Here is a 20,677-nt window from a genome sequence, read left to right on the forward strand (position 1 = left end):
TTCGAATGCAAGCAATCACCATCTATTCTCAGGAGATTATAAGAACCTTGTGGAAGGTTTATGACAAGATTAGGCTAATGTTTTAGGGCTGAACTAGAGCCATGAAACCTCTATCACTCCCTAGCACAATCACAAAAATAAGTGATGTACTGTCACCTGTACCTGTTCTTAAAAAAGAATTTCCTTCATATTTTTATGCTACATCTTCTGCCTCTCCCCAAGCCTCTGTAAACCCAGTAACTCACATCAAAGGGCAAGACTTCCACTGTTGTGTTGAACAGTTTGTCTTCAGGGTGCTCAATGTTGCCACTGCGGAAGAAAAACCTGTAAGACAAGAACCCAAGATGACTTCACAGATTCATAGGGGACATATTAGCACATAAAAGCCCCCTGCCAGGAATGGATTTGCTAAAACATCCCACCCAATAGGTGGCTTTCCTTGTACAGAAAACCTACTTTTAGAGACAACTCTAAGTGCAAAAACAACCAATTATGGATTGATTATTTGATTGCTCTTGTAAATTAAGCACTCCACTGCATTTGAATGAATAAGTAAGAAGTGCAATTATCCATTCCCATGGTGAGAGCAGTTTGCTGCTGTTATTGCTGCTAAAGAAATAAGTGGCTGTGTGCATCTTCAGCACAAAGAACAGATTCCAAAAAGAATGAGGCCGCATACATGAGATGTTCCCACCTGAAAATTCACCCCGAAATAAAAAAGATACTCTATGCTCAGTGAAATTAGTATGTAACAGATGGGTTTCCCATGACCATGTGCAAATTTCCTCTCAGTTTCTAGGGCATATTTGAATCTGTAGACAATCCAGGAAGGGAAAAGTTGCATTCTTAACACCAAAGAACAGAATCTGGGAACCATAAACATAGGCTGGGCTTTGTGAAGATGAAAAATTATAACAGTTCTATTATTTGAAATAACATACATATCAATGCATCCTGGACTTCAGTACAGTCAACTGAGAGGGAATTAATTTAATTTTTTATAACACAAAGATTGCCCTCCCTTTTTGGCTTGCTGCTTTGAAGTTACTGAAGCGCAGCATTAGTATTAATGGACAAAATGCAACAATTATTCTTACTGGGTTGTGAGACAGAGGGAGAAATTAATGGTGAGTAGGAGTTTGACTCGGAAAATATTTAGGTTGAGGCAGAAGGAAGAAGCTAAAAAAAGCCCTGAGGAAGTTTGTTAAAAAAAGAGAAAAGCCTCTCAAATGGTTGTTAATTACAAAAAGGCTAGAAATTAGACACAGGAAAAAATGCCTGTCTGCAAGCATCACTTGAGAAAACAGGATGTCGGCAGACCTTGTTTCCTTAACTGTACTACTGTTCACAAGCAGACATCGGCACTTTACAAAGCTCACTCCAAATCAGTAGGAAGGTGGTGAAGTTTTACTACAGAAGTCAGCATGTATAAACACCAAAGATGAAAGTTTAGTGAATTTGCCTCTCTCAAACACACAAGTCTGTGGCTGGGGTAAATGAATCAGCCCCTTTCTTGAAGCCCGTACCAAAGTATGGAATGGGGAGTTGCATCTTAGACTGAAGTTCTCTATTTCTCAACAGCTGGGCTCATGCTTCATTCTACACACTAACTGTAGAAAAACTTATTGCCTTGGTCTTCTTGGGAGTAGCCCCTTTGGTCCCTTGCTTTTTCAATAGTGGCTCAACTGCTGAAAAACAAGTTCTCTCAGAGAAGCCCTGAGCTCTTGTTTGGAGTGTGTGATCTCAGTCTGAGAACCAGGAAAAAAACTGGATTTTTACTGATCTGGCTAATTCTGGCTTTCCATGATCAAATTAGAGAATCCTGGATCTGATCTGGGCCCCAGATCAAGACCCCTGTATAAATCTGGGTTAATCAGGGTAAATTTAGAAATCTGGCTTCAACCTCTAGGCTGGCTGTTTCCCTGGCATTACCTGTGCTTTCTTCCAAGAGGAGACAGGGAAGGAGACAGAGGGAAGAGGGAGGAGATACAGTTAGGAAATACAAGGCAGTATTAGGCACATGAAAATTAAACCTGTTTGTGGTTGTAGCTTGTTTATCAAGAAGATACAAACTTAGAAGCCAGTGTAAGCTACATAAATTCAATCAGACACTAAATAAGGAAGGAAATAGGAATATATCCCTCAGTTTAAGAAGAAAACCAACAAGTGTTGCAATTCTCATAAAAAGAAGAAAAAATGGAATGAGAAGAAAACAGCAATGAAATGCTGGCTTAGTAAGGAACCACTGGAATTCTGAAAGGTCCATTCGTCCACAAACCTACACACAAAGTTTTGATAAAAAACGGGAAGGGGATAATTTCTCTCTCTCTCCCTGTGAACTGAATACACTCGGTCTGGGTTGGTGGCATTATGCTCTACATCGGAGGCAGAATGGAGGGGGAAGTGAGGCAGGCAGGGGGACCTGCTTGGTTCTGTAGTGATTCTCCCACTGGCCCGGGGTTCTGCCTGGCTTCTGTGACTCTGGTTTTGTTGGGCTAAGTTGCAAGGGTGTTCCTTGCTACAGTTTGGTTTTGGTGGAATTCTCTGTTTTGACATGATCCTGTTGTGATGTTGGCCTCCTTCACTTTGGTTCTGGAGGGATTCCATTCCCTTGCTTCTTTATGTATTTATTTATTTAGGACTTTTATTCCACCCTCCCTGTGGGTGGGCTCAGGGCAGATCACATCACTTAAAACCATAATAAATATCACATTCCATAAAACCAATAAAACATTTAAAATTCAGTCAGCATTCAGCATTTCATACATTCTGTTGGGTTTTCTCTTGGTTGATCTTGCATTTGAGAGTGTGTCTCTGGCCGGTGGCAGCTTTGCCCCTGTGTGTTTCTGGGAGCCAGCTTAGAAACTTTTCCACCATAGGAAACAATAGAGAATGGCTGGGCAGCTTCTTCAAGGGGGATTTGGGGGTGGGCTTCACTTTGGTTCTGGCTGTAGGCAGCTTGCTCAAGGGGCATGTGGATAGTGGTGGGGCATTACTTTGGATCTGTTGGGCTTTCTGTGTGTTGAGATTGCACTAGGGAGTGTGCCTTAGCCATGGCAGCCTTGTCCCAGTGTATTTCTGCAGTGAGAGTCAGCTCTGATTTTTCCCCTCCCACCAAAGGAAACAATGGAGAGTGGCTGGGGGCACCTTATTCAGCTCATAGAACTGGACCCCAGGGTCCCATTGCTGGTGTTAACCTTTAAATCCTTTCACAAATCTATACAGTTGAAGACAGCCTCTCTGTAGTCCTGCCTGTCACCTCAGGTCTGCTCTATCTGTGGTTCCCTCCTGAGAGTTTTATCTTCCACAAAATCAAAGGCCTTTTTGGTGACAGCACCCACCTTCTGGAACAGCCTTCCAGGAGAAATATGTGGATCTCCTTCTCCAGTTAGGTTTAGGAAATTATGCCTTGCACCCTTATTTCAGCAGCCCTGTGGCAATTAAGAAATTTTTGCTGCTTTGAATCTCACTGTTGATGTGTTTGCAGCCTTGGTTGGTTGGCTGTAAGGTCTGTTATAATGTTTTACAGCTCACTCATTTTATTGTTTTGTTTTCTTGTTGTTTTTAGGGTTAGCTGCTTTGTGCAAAGAAGAGCTGGAACAAAAAAAGTTAAGTTTATACACATGACGAGCAAGACAGCAAGAGAATGAAATACAACCTGCCTCTCAGATGAACTTTGTTGTAGTGCTGGGGAGAATGGATGAAGAAACAATGAGTGACTTCCAAAAGTTAAGGGGATCCTTCCCATTCTGCATCCCACAAACCCCACGCACTCACCGTTCAATGCGTAACGGCTTAAAGAAACGGAAACGTATGAAGTCACCCATGGTAGGGGTAAATGCCCAAAAGAAATCTTCTCTCATATAGGCTTTCTCCAAGGTGAAGTGCTGGTAGGTTTTCAGGCTGGTGCTCACCTCTGCAGGAGGGTTGACATGTTCTTTTCTAAGAGCCTGCTTTCCAAAATCTTTGTCCTCAACATACATAAAACATAAAAGTAAAATTATTTTATTTGAAACATGCAACCCACGTTTATGGAAATGTTCCAATTCTTATGCAAGAAGCAAGTTAATGCAGCTGCAAAAAATGCTTTCTTCAAACTCAATCTAGCTCAGAAAAGCTAGATCCCCTACCTTGACATGGCCAATCTGGCCACCTGGACCCATACTATGGTAACATTGAGACTATATTCAACATAGGTTTTCCCTCAAAGTCAACTCAGAGACTCCAATTGGTACAGAGCATCTCAGATTGATTATTATCAGGAGCTAGGTGATGCATGCATATGCCTTCCATTCTGCAGTCACTCCATTGGTTACCGATCAGTTATGGGGCTCAGTTCAAGGTTTTGGCTATCACGTACAAAGTTCTTCATGGCCTTGACCTCTCATATCTACAGGCTTGCCTCTCTCCCTATGGTCTACCATGGCAGCTTTGCTCATTCAAATAGGGTGTTCTGCAGGTGCTACCTTGTACATGGACAAAATCAACAGAATTCTTTGTGGTTACCCCCACCTTATGGAACAGTTTGCCTGAAAAGGTCAGGAAAACTTCCACTCTCTTGACTTTCTTCAAACTATGCAAAACTGATTTATGTAGGAACGCTTATTTACACACATAAGATGGATGTGCTGTAAGGAAGGGGCTCCAAAGAGATGCACTGGTAAATTGATAGGGACTACAGACTATACTACTACGTACTGTCCATTGCTGTAAGTATGATTCTACTAGCATTCTTTAAAATGTCAGGTTTAGAATTGCTTATGCTCTGAATCAGATTTCTGCTTGTTTTCAAATCTCTGCAAATTTGCATTTGTATCCCCTATTGCATTGATTATTAAATGTCCCTGCTGTTGATTGGATTAATTTGCACTGTGTAATCCACCTTCAGTCTCAGTGAGAAAGGCAGACTATAAATAGGGTAAATAAAAATAAGGGGCTTATGTATCTTTCTTTGCTAGACTCCTTTTCATCATGTACTCTCCTTCCTATATCCATTGCCAAAATCACCATCCATCCTTACTGATAAGGCACAAAGCTTTCTCTGATTCCTCCTCTCCTTTGCTCTCCATATGCACTCTGCTGCCAAGCCATGTCACTCTCCCCTCCTGTACAACAGAAACCACCTGCTTTCCTTTGTATTATCATGATGATTAAAGATCATCTGAAAGTGCCTTCTTGACAGTCCAAGTCATATCCCAAGAGCAAACAGCAAGGGCACTTAGGGAGGAATTCATGGTCACCAGCACACAGTGGAGAATCCTCTTTCTCCTATAGGACCATCAAAGCCAGATCCATCTACCCTGATTAAGCAAGCACAGGTTATTTTACTTTAACTGGTCATTCTAGGAGGTATTATGTACGTTGTACTTTACCTATTTCTGCCTGCCCCAAGTTCTTGGAAAGAGGATGGGAGATAGAAATCAAACTAAGATAAATCTTCCTTGAGTTATTTTTTTTCCTATTCAATTTTAGTTTGCCTAAAGAAGAGATGGCATTTTTCTAAACTCCCTCCCAGAAATATCCCTCAAGAATCGTAACACAAGCCCTCCACATAACAGTATTAGTAGTACTTCCTCTAACGGTACAAAGTTTAAATGGATTGCAATGACTAAGACTTCAGGTCAGGGATTCGCATGGAGCCCCTGCCCTCCACTCAGTCTCATTTTCTGATGCACACTGTGACTCTGAGGCTTTAAAAGCTGCTGCATCTCATAGATAGCCAGTGCTTCCTAGCCACCATTAATCAGAGTCGATATCTGCCATTCTCCAGTTCCCTTGCCTCCTGACCCAATGCCTTCCCTTCCCTTCCAAACCATTTAAAATTTCTTTCAGACTCTGAAAGCACTGCTGACCTCCTTTCCCCAGGGAATACACCTGTCTCAGGAGCACCTGCTTTCTCAGCCTAAACTGTTACACAAATTTGAAAACCCATTACATTTTACTTCTAAATCCATTTCATATCCCAAGATGCAGCTTGTGTGGGTTTACACATACCACCCACCCCCAGGTTCACTAATCAAGCACAGACTACACCTGGCACACAATGTGCTATCTACTGAATCCCAAGCTAAAGCAAAAAAATTCCAGCTTCGTCTTTGTGGGAGGAGAGAGGTGTCTGAAAATATGGTGGCTTTGTCAGAAGAGAACTCAGAAAATAAAACACAGGACTTTAGATAAACTACCAACAACCAGAAAGTGAGCTACACTGCTCTTCTTCTCTTACTGGTGCCAGACAAAACTAATACTTATTTTATTTATTATAGCTACTCTATTCCTCCAAACAGCTCAGGGTTTCAGGTGATTTCCATCCAGTTACTAGGCAAGGCCTGCTTAACTGTGGGAAAGAAGTTATGCCTGGCACCTTCAGACCATGACTGCCCATCCCTTCATCCAGGCCCAATTTTTGCACCTTTTGTTGTTGTGAAATCCTGTCCTTAGAAGCAGAACAAGTTAAACTAAGCAAATTTATACATATTAAAATAATTTTCCATAAATTTAAAAGCACATAACAAAAATAGTCCTCTCAAACATAAAGCCTGAGGAGGAATTCTGTGCAACTGCATACTGTAGTCTCTGAATACATTAAAATTAGCCTATCTGATTTCTGATTTACTTTAGAGAACACCACATTTACCCAGTTTCTGCCACACCCTGCGAGTTGCTAAATCTTGCATTTCTTCTGCTCTACTGCCTGTTGTTTCTTTGCCACTACTTACCTACCATCCACCTTTACAACTTGGACACACATGAAGGTCCCTTATACTGAACAAGTCCATTAGTCCATTAAGGTCAGTACTGTCTACTCAGACTGGCAGCAGCTCTCCTGGGTCCTATCACCTACTGCCTGATTCTTAACAGGAGATGCCGGAGATTGAACCTGGGGACCTTCTGCATGCAAAACAAGCGATCTACCACTGAGCCAAAGCCTTTCCCATTCCTTTTTGGGAAGGTTTTTGTATGTTTTTCTTGTGGGGGGTGTCTTAAAAGTTCTCTTTATGCACTATTCATCAAAGTTCTTAATCTCATATAAAATGTGTCTTGTTTCTCACTTTTTGGAGACGCTTGGAAAGCAGCAGCAAGATGTCTCACTGTCTTCTGAAAGCGTCTCTTGGAAATGAGTCTCAGCCGGGTCTTGAAAGTGCTTGAATCATCTCCAAAGTTCATTGTGTCACCGAGGATAAGGCCCTACTGCTTCTCCTCTTGGGGTGGGCAGTGTCAGTGGAGAGCCCACATTAAGGCTGCTTATCGAGGCCAGTCAAAATTTGCAGATCCCTGAATTCTAGTCATATATTTCACATGCTCCCTCAGAGTAACCAAGTATAAACTTTCACGACGGCTAATAAATTACTGATCAAAAAGTTTGCCCCATTCCACAAAATCTCTTGTTAAAACTATAACACTAATTTTTAAACAAAACATATTATGTGGCAGTGCTGTTTAGTTAGTGACAGTAATCACCACAGTAGCTGTACTGGTTTTGTTAATTCTAAATCTGATTCTTTTCATTGAAGTGAAAATGAAAAAATGTTCAGTCTGAAATCTTATGCACTGCAAGCAGTCTCTTTTCCAGAAACATTATGATTGTTTTCTTCATATAGTTGCTTAAGTTAAGATACCATGTTCTGGGTTCAAATGTATGCATTTAAAAATTTAATTGCAAAAGGTTTTAATGTGAAGTGTGCCTCAAAACCCAGTTACTGCAGTATGTGATGTAATATTCATTTTTAGTAACCACCTTGAGTAAACCTCAGAGACAAAAATTCAGCTTGATCTTGGGCCATGCTGTGCATCAATGAACTTCTGTCGCTCCCTTGCTGCAAAATGCAACTTTGTACATAATAATCCTGCCACAGCTGCCTTGGGCTAATTACCTCTCTCATCTTCTGTTCCTCAGTAAAATAGAAGTACTAGTTGCCTTCGACAGGACCAGCTTTCATGCCGTTCCAGCAATGCATATTAGGGTTTGATAAGGGTCCAGCTGCACGGTAGGGAACCCACAAGGACTTACTGGGGTCACTTCATTTACCTCCATACCCCCTTTCCCACATTATTTCCTTTCTCTCTCTCCCCGCCTCCTGGCAGCCCCCTTATCATTTGCTCTTTCTTTGCTTCCTTTGCTTCTCACTCCCACTTCCCATTCACCAATCAACTTTTCTTTTACCTGCCCCTCCCAATCTTCAGCTTTATTTATTATTTATTTACATTATTTATACCCTACCATTCACCATAATGGGGACCCATAGTCGCTTACATTCTCCTCTCCTCCGTTTTATTCTCACAATGACCCTGTGAAGTAGATTAGTCTGAGAGAACATGACTGGCCCGAGGTCACTCAGCAAGCTTCCATGGCAGAGTGGGGAGTAACCCTGGATCTCAGATCCTAATCTGACATTCTAACCACTGTACCATGCTAACTATCAGCTTTCCCTCCCCCTGGCAGCCTCTCTTTGGCCAAGTTGCAAAAGCTGTGTTGGTAGCAAGTCAGTCAGGTGAGCTGTGTGGTGGCCACTGCCAGCCCAGTTAAGTCATACAAGTTGTATGACTTGTAAATTGTGTAGAATCAAGCTAGCCACCAGTGCACCTGGTCAGTTGTGCAAATTGCATGGTAGGAACTTGCCTGGTGGTTGCTGCTGGGCCTTGTCCCAGTGAGCTGTTGCTAAACCTGGCCCTCCAGGGCAGGGGGGAGGGGAGCAGGAATGAATGGAAAGCCCAAATTGCCCTGGAAAGGGCCCTGCTCCCTGCCCCTGCCTTTTAGTGACTGAAACCAACATTTGAAGACTTGCAATATTGTTGTGGTTGCCTAGCAACCCCTATAACAAACTGAGATCTCAGAGGGCATCCATTTCTTAATGGTACAGATGCTATTATTTGGGGGTTTAAGTTCCCTTTCTTTTTAATTTCAGATTTTTCTGAAAATCTGGGACTTTTCTCAGATTTGTTGAAATATCTATCTTCTCTGTTCATGGCTACAGTCTCTGGATTCATGTATCTACAGATGGGACCACTTTGATAATTAGATATATTGACAAGCTGGGGACCCAGAGGACTGGTAGAGGGGCATTTCATCCCCCTCCACTACTTCCTCTTTCCGTTCACTGAAAGCCCCCATATTCTTTCCCCTCTTCCAGGTTCTTTCTCTCATTCTCACTCACCAAATAACCTACCTTTATCTGCCTCTCTGTCTTCACTTTTCCTCCTTCTGTTGCCCTGGCTGTTTCTCCCCAGGCAAAGTCTGGTTGAGTTGTGTGGTGCTTTCTGGGCTGAACTCAGTTGTATGGGTAGTGAATCTTCAGTGGCTGCCAGAAGGCCTGTCCACAGAAAGTCCATTTCCATAGAGGACATGACAGGGCAGGGGGATAAGACTTTTTCTGGGCTGTTTTGACCTCCAACTGCCTCCACGCCAGGGCTTTGTTTTACAGAAATCAAGGCTTGGAAGGCTCAGCAATATTGTTACGGTTGCCTAGCAACATTCAAAATGGCCACTAACAGCTGAATGGGCATTCTTTTTATAAAGCTAGAGGTGCTGTTTTTATTTTGGGGGATTAATTTTAATCCCCAATCTATTATTTTTAATTTCAGATTTTTCTGCCAACCTATGACTTCCTTCAGGTTTGTAGAGAAATCTTCCCTATCTGTCCCTAGTTCCATTTTGTGGATCTATAGATCATATCCTCTATGGTGCCATTTGGAGTTAGATATAATGATGATGAAATCCATAATCTGCAGTAACTCAGATACAGATACCTAGTAGGGTTACGGCTCATTAGTATCTGCTTTGAATGCAGAAGATCCCTGGCATATCAAGGGATGCAGATTCCTGGCATATCCAGTTAAAAGGATCAGGTGATGTGAAAGACCACTGCCAGACATCCTGCCAGTCTGAGTGGACAATAGTGACTTTGGCGAGTCTGACTCCGTATAAAGAGGCTTCACGTATTCATGTGATGTGAACTTAAAAAGACTGGTCAGCTCATTGTTTGACAACAGTTGTAACCACTGCCACACAATGAACCATTGTTCTGAGATTGCCTCTGGTTGGCTGACCATGGGGGCTTTGGCTTTAAAAAAGGGTAAATAACACAAGCCTCAATTTTGTCCAACTATTTATCAAAGGTAGCTCTTCCATTCCTTCTTTATCCCAGCAAAAATTAAATTTGCATATGGAGAAAACCAAGATTTATGTCAACTATAAACAAACTTGTTTAATAATATAATAAATATTCATACAAAATTAAATTTTAAATAAATGCTGTCCATCTTGATACACACTTTCTTCCATGCTTTGTGCTCTTAAGACCTGTGCTCCTCAGAGCAACCTGCAGGTATTTGAACAACTCAGTTGCCTCAAAGTGGCCCAATGTGAGTGGCGTTTGCAATAAAAAAGCAGGTGGCAAAAAATAAATACTACATGGTAAAAAACAGGAATCAGTTTCAAACAGTTTATTCTGTATGGCACACATGTTATATATTAAATATAATGGGTTATTTCTTTCAAAGGAGCTTTAGTTGAACAAGATAAGCTGTAAAGACACCAAAGTAACTAAAAATAGTGGCATAATACACATTTCAGGTTAGTGCAGGACAAAGCCAAGTTTTACTAGTCTCTGCTTTTATCCCTTCTTCATAAGAACTAAGAGCATTTTCTGACCATTACTCATAGCTCAAAATCACCACTCTCATAACCAGGGCTGCGCAAGAGAGAGCGAGCCATCACTTGCTCATGCTCCTTTTAGCTTCACCAGAGCAAAAGAACTGCAGCACTGCTGCCTCCAGGATTCCTTCCACTATTAAAAAAGAGATCAATCCCAGAGACTCCTGCATTGGCCCAGAGCCCCTTATAACAAACCTTGCTTCCTTATAGAAGAGGTGGAATAAGGATGAAGGAGTGCCTGGATGAAGGAGTTACTTTGTTCTCTCCTATAAACACCAAACCTGTCTGATTTGGATTCGCATAAATTGGGTTTCCTTTGCATAAAACTGAGTGAGGGTTATTTTTACAGACCTAACAAAAGACCTTGCTTATGGACATTAATGGAAACAAACAACTCAGTGGAAAACCACAATTGGAGGGAAATACAAGAATGCAAAAATCAGTCTCTATAAATATAAAGTGTATTCAAGTGCAAAGTGAGTAGTGCTTATGATTATATACTTACATACTTCTAATATATATTTGTACAAAATGTTCATATATAGAAAATAGGTGTAAATATTATTATTAAAGTCACAGAAAACTGGTGTCAGCCGTATAAATAAAGTCCACAGATTCTCTTATGTGAAGTTACTGTCTTTTTCTTTATCTTATGTAGCTAAAGCCAAGAAGATGACTGCAATCCAATTGGAATTTCACAGATAAGTATTCTGAAGTGTATTCCAGTATTCTCAGACATGAAGGGAGGACACAAAGGACCTCATATATGGAACTAGGTAGAAATTCCACAGGTCCATCTCACATTTATCCATATACACAAATATTTTCTTATTGCTGTAGGTGAAGATTATACCAGGATTGAAGAGACTCACGTGTCCCAAAGGTAAATGTTATGCAAGTAAGACTCTCAAAAAATCAAACTTTCTAATGAAATATCTTCTCTTGACTTTGCAGGTGGAGACAAGAATGGATGCTGAGGGACCCAAGTTCCGTATAGGAGGTCCTTAGCGTCCTCCCTTGAGTCTGAGAATACTTGACTTTGGAATACACTTCAGAATACTTATCTGTGAAATTCCAGTTGGATTGCAGTTGTCTTCTTCTCGGCTTTAGCTACATAAGAAAAAGACATTTACTTCACACCAGAGAATCTGTGGATTTTATTTATACGGCTGACACCAGTTTTGTGTGTTTTTAATAATAATATTTATATCTATTTTGTATATTGGAATATTTTGTATGAATATTTATTAGAAGTATATAAGTATATAATCATAAGCACTAGTCACTTTGCACTTGAATACACTTTATATTTATATTTATAGAGATTGATTTTTGCATTCTTGTATTTCCCTCCAACTGTGGTTTTCCACTGAGTTGTTTGTTTATAGATATTGGGGATGCCTTCTATTTGGTTACTCTATGGACATTAACACAGCAAAGAACACACACACACACACACACACTCACACCCATGCAGAGAGAGAGGAAGTTTAGTATGGTGACACTTACTGTGTATAAATTAATAGGTGTCGGAGCTGAAGCCACTGCCTTCCCACTTTGGAAAGGTAAATATATGTCTGTACACACATTATACAGAAAAAAACTGCACCTCTCCCCTTCAAGGGGCCCCACAAGCCCTTTGTGCATGCGTGTGCACACATACACAGAATTCACCACGACAACAGGCATTTTACTAGCCTATAAATCTATAAAAGGCAGTTCTTCAAATTATGTCATGTGCAATCAAGAAACATTACCCAAGACAAGATTATGCAGATGACTGGTTCTTAGTGGCTTGCTTTGAATTTTATGGGATGAAGTATTTATTCATCTGAAGTATCACCGTTAGCAAAAGGATGAAAGACATTGGGAGTGATCCTAAGCAAGTTTACACACAAGTAAGTTCCATTTTATTCAAAGGGGCTTACTCCAGGAAAGCGTTTTTAGGATTGCAGCCATTGTGAAAGAGGAGAAAGGACTGGAATAATTCATCCTGCCCCCCATTCCTGCAGGTCAAACTTTACATAAATTTTGATTAATAAACCTATCAAAGATATAAACTTATTCCTTCTGTCATTCACTTTGTATGCATCTTCAGTTTCCAGGGCTATGATGTCACATACTCACTTTTAGCTTCTGTATTTTGCCAGCCAGGGAGGAGTGGGTTCCTACATGTTGGAAGAGTGACGGTTTGAAGCGGATCCTCAGATTTGCTTTCTGTCTATCACAATGTTTCTGAAATAGTAAAAGCAGAAAATGAACTTAGTATTTCTTCTTCCGGTTTAGGAGGAGGAAGCCTGAAATGGGGAAAGAAGGTGGCTGTTTTCAGTGGGGCTTATTAGTAAACACACTGATTTCTGAACCATAGTTATTTACATTGTTGGTGCTAAGAACAATAACTGCTGGATATCTTTATTCAGCAGAGTAACAGACCAATTATTAGCAACTACTATTAGTGATGGAATTTCATAATCCAAAGCAACTCTCATATCACTCATCCCAGTCAACACTGGGGTTGTGTTGAGCCAGCACTGGCATTAAATTTCTGTAACTTGAGAATAATCATCCAACACCTGAAGCAAAAACTGACTATTCTACAAGTATTTACATAGCCAACAAAGACTGCACTGTAAAATTTTCTACAAGTTACATATCTGCCCAGTACCAGAGAATGAACTGCAAACACCTGCACCTCATGCTACCTTAGTACATCTATATTAACTTTTTCCATTTCCAAGGCAGTAATAAAAGTTGGAAACAAATTTGTACCAAACCAAAAAAAAACCCATTATCTGGTCAGAAACAGTCATAATAGGACTAGCAGCATATTTGGATATGAAGTTAAACTTTATAACACTGAACTGTTAAAACAATATATTATCATCATGTACACTACCATATATTAATTGTAGAAAAAATTACATGGAAACAATATCTGTGAAAAATGGTATGATTCTACAGTATACACAGAAATTATAGTTCTTTATAGATTGAAAATCTTTGTATCACACAATTTTGTCTTAAAAAAGATTTTACTCATTCCAAAAACAAACAAACAAACAAACTTGGAAGAGCTTGGTTTCAGGGCTGAGGGCAGGGCTGTCCTACAATAGTTTCAGCCACTGTTATGCTCACAGTTCTGTATGTGAAACCTGAAGAGGAATGCATTGTTGACCTCCAGCAACCTGGATCACAATGTGGGAAGGAGAAAGGACAGAGGGAGTATGATTTTCTGGATGGTATAGGGAGTCAGGAATGTATCATCAAAATTAGATTAATAAAACGGCTGTCAAAATACTTTTAGCTGTTCCTCCCTACTTCTTTGTTCACATTCAAAACACTATTTTATTGACTTTATTTTACACGGTCTCATTTAGCCTCACTACTTCATCTCTACTCAACCAAAAGGGAAAGACAACTTTCCATTTTCATAACTTGTTTGTACTATAAGAAATTGTTTGATCATACACAATAAGATCATTTGCTGCACTTTCTGATCATCCAGTTAAACAGACCACTCTTTTAAAAGCCTCTTAACTCCGCCTCCCCATTTGCCCCACATTTCTCCAATAGCACATTCCCTCTGTCTTAACTTTGCTTTCCCCCCTTCTCAAGGACTAATAGACTGGATGTATGCTTTTTGCACCAAGGTATGCTAAGTAAATCTCTCACTGAGTGGTTCTTTTTAAGTAGAAAAAGGATCCTTCAATAAATAAAAATTGAAAAAATAATGGCAGAATTAATGTTTCCCTTTTAAACAGAGAAATCAAACATTTTAAGAACACCAACTTTCTGCTGTCCCACTTCCAACAGAGGTATCTATTATATATACATGTTCACTATGGCCCTTCTTATACCAAAAGGCACAAGGTGATGAGCACAAGCATTTATATGACCTGCAACACTCAGGATTGGCCACCTACTCCCTGCATCCCAATTTTGAATTAATCTCCTAATCCAGCTCTCATCACTTTAGAAAATTAAAACATGGACCCACTCACAGCATGCTGCTAGCAAACAGCTCACGTCAGCTTTCCACATGAAACTAAGTGGGACATTGCAGTGAAATGCAGCCCCACTTTCCCTGTTGTGTATGTGTTTTCACCATGCAGTTATGAAAGCAGCTATAGAAGGTGAAATCCAAAGTTAGTTTTCAGACAAAGAAGTCAACAAATATCCAGAGCAGGCAAAACTCGGACTGAGCAAACTTTCAATCAAGGAGACAAATCCTACAAGTTACCAATTTGATTCTACACAGCAGGATTTACAGGGGGCGGGGGAGTCCTATTTATTGTGCAGAGTTAATCATTCAAGCAATGGGAAAGAGAGCCAGAAATTCATGCTGGAACTAGGCTACTTTTTAAAACAGGCAGTGCTTTAGATTCTTTCAAGATCCCATAGAAAATGTTACTGGGTGGGGGAGGATGGACAATTGGACAGGAAATACAAGTGAGCCTGGATGCACACTGATGCTGAAACTCTGCTCTCCAAGGCTTTATACGTAGGAAAAAGCACCATTAGCACCTCATCATCTTGGCACAGAATAATGCACAAGGCAAACCCTGACCTTGCCTAGATTAGGAGGAGTGTGTGCGCGTTTTCTTCTGTAGGACAGATCAACTGCCACGCTGAGGCACAGGTGACCCACAGTTCCAGAAGAACTGAAAGACAGCATTTGGTACAGAGATATAATATGGTGTCTACATGGAAGCACATTTTATTGCTTAGTCCATGCTGGTCCCTTGACCTGTACTAGAGACAGAGGTGGCTGCAGCACAGTCCACACTAAAGGTGTAATTAGACAAGATCTCGGGCTTGGATCTACCAGTAATTTCCATGGATTGAAGGGATTTCGTTTTGCAGAACTTGACTTCTCTTGCTCTCCCTCTCCCATCCTGCTGCAGCCCTAGACGTCCTTTAAATGCTGTTTCTGAGGAACAGAACACCCACTAAGAATAGCCTGAGGAGGGAGTGGGAAATTGACAGAATCTCTCCCACTCTGAATTCTATGATTGAATTTCACCTTTTTCAAAGTTAATAGCTGCAGTGGGGACAATTTAGATCAGGTAAGGAGGACTGAAACCCTTTCATAATATAAACCCCTCCGTCCTAAGATGCATCTGTGTGATGTCTTCCAATGTCTTTAAGCTTTAAGGGAGGACCCATGTCACCTGCCCAGGCCAGGGCCCAGCCATACGATGGATGGCTTGCACCCAAGGCAGAGGGTGGCTTGCCCAGACAGGTCAGGACGGAGATCCAAGAATGTCCCCAGGGCCTGACCTGTACTGGTAGTTAGGCCCTTGTCATGTTGACAAGTTATGTTGTTGTTATTCAATAAAACGGCCCTTTAGTTTCCAACTCTTGTGTCTGCCTCTTCATTCCAACTGGAAGGGCAAAGGTACTGCTGCCAGTGGTGGCTGAGTGCTGCATTACTGTGCAGCCTACAGCAGGAGCTACCCTGGGCAGTAAATACTATTTATTACAAAAACATACAATAAGTACAACAAGGATATAAAAGATTGACCTGGAATGCTACCACTCTCCAGATCTCCTGGAATTACTATTACATCTCTTTATGTTTTGTTTGCAAGCATGTTTAGTGCCTACGTTTCTATTATAAAAGGGAAGGGGGGAGGTATATGTGAATGTTCTACATTGTGCAGGGAGTTGGACTAGATGACCCTTTGGGGACACAGTGTTATGTTTCTATGCCTCAACGCAACAGAAACAAGCTACCAACTCAAAAGGACTAGGAACTGGTGTTACTATGGGTAGCATACTTGCAAGCAAGCCAGAGTACTGTGACCACGAATGGCTTTCAGTCACCATAGATTATATTCCTTCCGTCCAAGCAAAATTCAGGAAAGGTCTCAGGTGGGATTCTTCAAAACAGCTTAAAGTGGTCATAAGTCCATCAGCAGCTATTAACAATGTTAACATGTTCAGAGACAGTGACCCTCTGAATACCAGCACTGGGAGCCAATAACAGAAAGAGACTTTGGGCTCCATGCCATTTGTCAGCCTCCTGGGGCATCTGGTTGGCCACTATGAGATAGATGGACCATTGGTCTGATCCAGCATGACTACTCTTATATCCTCTCTTTACTAATTAAAAAAATCATTTAAATACTGTGGATATCTTTTGGTCATTATAAGTGCCCTTGCAGAATCTGGTGTATTTTCAGTAGCTATTACACCTTCATTACAACATAATGAGACCATTTCCTTTAACAGAGAATTGACTTACTGCATCTTTCTCTGGGTTGCAGACTTTCACCCAAAGAATATGATCAAGCAGCCAATCAATGGGCTTGTCCTTATAGAACATGAGTATAAATTCCACAATCAGACTGAGGTCCATCGACTTAAACATCTTCCCTGAAACAATATTTAAATGAAGAAGAGAAAAGTAAGCGGAATCATACAAATTCACTTAAGGAATTATATACTGGATAAACTGAAAAGAACTATCTTCCTTACTCTATTTTAATGTATCAAATGGCACACTACTAGAACAACCATAAACTGGCCTTAGATCCAGAAGAACATTTTGCGGCAGAACTCACACAAAGTCAGGCTCTGTAACTAACTTCTCAGAAGAAAGCACTTTATAGCTATGCAGCACATCTGCTCAGGCACAAACAAATGTGGAACAGGTCCATCTTCCACAACCTTTGAAACCAATAGTGAAATGGTGGGCAAATGACCCTTCATGCAAGGCAGGGGAGCCCAGAATAATTGGCCAGAACCATAATGGAATACAGGCAGTTAAGCAGCCATGCTTAGCAGGCTACTTTCAAAGCTTTTTTTTTTAAAAAAAAGAATGCACAATGCTGCTCATGCAACCATTGTCACATGGATGTTTCCTGGTTCAGATGCACCGGACTTCTCCCAGATCCAATCTAACTTGTTGGCCAATTGAGAAGCGGAAAGGCTACTATTTTGTTTTAACTGTAATCACTGAAAAATTGCAGTACTTTATGTTTTCCATATCCACAGACAAGTATGTACAAGAACTATCTACTGTTCTCAAACTGTAACAATAGTCTCTTTAGGTGCTTGACCTGTTTAACAAGATACAATAATAAATCATTTATGTCACATAACAAGCGAAGATGGCTTGCACTGCTGTACATTCTTATAGGTTGGATCCTAACTTGCATATATAGAAAGCATTCACAGGAATCGATCTACCTTCTCCTTCCTCCAGCTGCCTCCTGCATGCACACTTCCAAAAGCCTCTGTTGAGAGTTGTGGAGCCTCCTAACAGTGTAGTATGTAGCAATGAGAAGGGGGAATCAAGAAAAATCCTCCCTCCCTCTTCCATGAGCAGAGCCAAACAGAGCCAGTAAGCCTCAGAGCCAAGCATTCTCTGCTCATATAATTGGGGGTGGTGATGGTTGAGGAACAATGGACTATTTCACCCAATTCTCTTTTCTTCTGCAGTTCCCCCATTACATGCCATATTGGTTCAGGAGGTTCATCACAATCCATACCCAAGGCTGTTTGGGGCACCTAAAAGGCTACTGGGGAAAGATACGTTTCTGGGAACTCTTTCTCTTTACACTAGTTAGGATCAAATCCTGTATGTTCTGAACTGTGCCAAGACAGTACAAATAACCAACACCAGTGTATGTCTCATTTTTGTTCCAGAAGGTAAAATATTGAAAACTTTAATATTTCTTGCCCTAACAAGCTCTCTTTGGCATGTTCTTTCACACCATGTCTTTGACCAGACGGTTCCTCTAAGCAAGATGTATCTAAGGATAGCTGTTTCTGAGAAAGGGAATCTTTTACCAATAAACCCAAGCTGTGAGAACTCCAGGATCATCCATTCTTCAGAGGGTTGCTGCAGAGCAAAGTTCTTCATTGTGCTGAGATAGTTTGGTTTGGCTACAATATCATCTTCCAGCTACAAAACCAACATATAAAGGATACATCAGTACTCAAAACAGATCATGAGCACAATTGAACAAAAACAGTAACTTCAAACTTGCAATAAGTGAAGAAGTGGGAAGATGCTTCTGAACAAAAGAAAAGACTATCAGTAGCTTCATGACCTTTTTAAGCAAAGTCAAATAATAAGATTGAATTAGGTCAAATAATAAGACTGAATTAGTCAAGGTAAATTAGCTTCAGAACATATTATTATTATTGTTGTTGTTGTTGTTGTTGTTGTTGTTGTTGTTGTTATTCAAATAGTGAAACAGTGACTAGCCACTTTATATAGGCAAATATTATGAATGGGTCCTGTTAATCTAAAACACGGCAATAGCTTCAATAAGATGATTCCAAAGTTAGTCCTGCTCTTTCAAGACCACAAAACAACAAAGATGGTTGTGACGAACAGGACGGGCTCCAGCTCCGCTTCTACCAATGGGAGCGGGTAGAATGCTGGGCCAAACCTCAGTATGTTTGGTAGTTTAAAATCTGTTCACTCCTATATTCCATCATGTAAATAAAACTTGTCTTTGTTTTGTTTAACTCTAGCTGGCTTGAGATTGTTAGCTGAGGGGAAATAACTGACACATACACAAATGCTCTTGTCACGTTAAATGGGCCTAGTTTAAATGGTGGCAGAGTATATACATGGAAAGTAACCTCTGAGTTCCCTTTTCCTGAATAGCTCTGGGCTGTAGCTGGGTGAGGGGAGGAACTAAGATAATGGTTTAAGCCAAATGCTGTCTTTCTCCCTTTTACATCATAGGCCTCACTCCTTGTGTTTTATCCAAAGAGCCACATACAGTACTCTATGCTTGGAGCAACAATAGTAATATTAAACACACACTTGTGCAAATGCTAAACTTACCTGAACATAGTAAATGCCTTTGGATTGTGCATACATCATTAAAAAGCAGTAATCTAGGTTTTGTTTAGTTCTCCACCTATAAAACAGAGAAAAACTATAACTGCATACATGACTAAAAGATACTTCATCATAGGTGGACAACAACTGCTTTCTTTGGAATAACAACACAAATTCAACAGAATATTAAGTATCAAGAGTATCTGAATTCTGAAACCACAAAAGTTACAGTGTACAGTAATCTACAGTGTATATATTGGTGACCCTAACTTTGTTGAACCTGTGAGTTTATGGAATTTTCAGAACAGCTAGTGGGTGCCACAACAATGATTGCCTTGGGTTGGACTGCTCACAAAACAGCTGCCATAGAACTTGGATTTAATCACGAAACATTGAACGATTCCTCAAAAGGTTACAAAGATATAGGAGGATGCTTGGCATACGATAGTGACAGTGGTTTCTAAATGGGTGCTCCCTGCAGACATAAACGTGAAGCTTTCTAAGCTCTTCTGAAGTACCTCCAACTCCAGGAAAGCCTAGATTGCTTTTTTATCCTTTTGGAAAGAAATGCTGTAGGGAAGAAGCAAATGGGATCCAAGAAACTCATCCGCAGATATCATAGTACCCGTGGGCACCACACTCAGGATCACTGGTATACATGTTCATTATACCAGTGAGATGAGTTTAAGGCAGTACTACTCATTGCACATCTCACAGAGTGACATTCAGTTACCAGTAATCAAAAGAACCATATCACTACTGTATGCCCTGTGCACCACCCCACCAAGCACACACATTCAATAAGATAATTATTAATACTGTATGTAGCTATAACTTTAAATTACTGCAATACCTCTACGCATGCAGGATTGTCTCTCTCCACTATTGTTGAACCTTATCCTGTTCTTATGAATCTGGAGTGAGGGGAAGCATTTTCAGTATCTCTGCCTTCCCACTCTTTCCTCAGTATGAGACACAGCAGACTGGGCAAGAGAGTGAGAGTGCCAAAGTGCCCAGAGGAGGACCAGCCAGTTGTGGAGAATGGGGAGCAACCTTCCACCCAACTATGGCCAGTGCACTCTTTTTATGGGTCAGTACTGTGGTGGTTTTACTGTCTCTTCTCTGCAGACAGCTTGCTCTCTGCCTGGCAGTTTCCCCAGCACTGAAATGAGAACACAGAGGCTGCAGAGAGGGAGGGGGACGTTGTAGAGGACGAGCCC

At 40.8% G+C, this 20,677-nt stretch overlaps 2 protein-coding genes across 4 annotated transcripts in view; one reads left to right on the forward strand and one right to left on the reverse strand.

Moving 5' to 3' along the window:
* Window positions 1-3,861, forward strand: part of LTC4S (leukotriene C4 synthase) — a 48,590-nt gene extending 44,729 nt beyond the window's left edge. Inside the window, exon 5 of the mRNA XM_054976065.1 lies at window positions 3,569-3,861. Within this exon, the coding sequence (XP_054832040.1) occupies window positions 3,569-3,650 (82 nt within the window). The 3' untranslated portion in view covers window positions 3,651-3,861. The remainder of the gene's footprint in view (window positions 1-3,568) is intronic.
* MGAT4B (alpha-1,3-mannosyl-glycoprotein 4-beta-N-acetylglucosaminyltransferase B) overlaps window positions 1-20,677 on the reverse strand; it is a 119,118-nt gene that overhangs the window by 14,605 nt on the left and 83,836 nt on the right. For 2 of the 3 annotated variants that reach the window (XM_054976064.1, XM_054976063.1), the window contains exons 7-12: window positions 19,461-19,536; window positions 18,449-18,563; window positions 16,899-17,029; window positions 12,779-12,886; window positions 3,778-3,971; window positions 246-324 (exon numbers count right to left, since the gene is read on the reverse strand). In XM_054976064.1, the coding sequence (XP_054832039.1) occupies window positions 246-324; window positions 3,778-3,971; window positions 12,779-12,886; window positions 16,899-17,029; window positions 18,449-18,563; window positions 19,461-19,536 (703 nt within the window). Of the gene's footprint in view, window positions 1-245; window positions 325-3,341; window positions 3,595-3,777; window positions 3,972-12,778; window positions 12,887-16,898; window positions 17,030-18,448; window positions 18,564-19,460; window positions 19,537-20,677 lie in introns of those variants that run through there. The other variant, XR_008596821.1, reaches the window with a different exon arrangement.

This window comes from Eublepharis macularius, chromosome 4 (assembly GCF_028583425.1).
Source record: "Eublepharis macularius isolate TG4126 chromosome 4, MPM_Emac_v1.0, whole genome shotgun sequence".
NCBI lineage: Eukaryota > Metazoa > Chordata > Lepidosauria > Squamata > Eublepharidae > Eublepharis > Eublepharis macularius.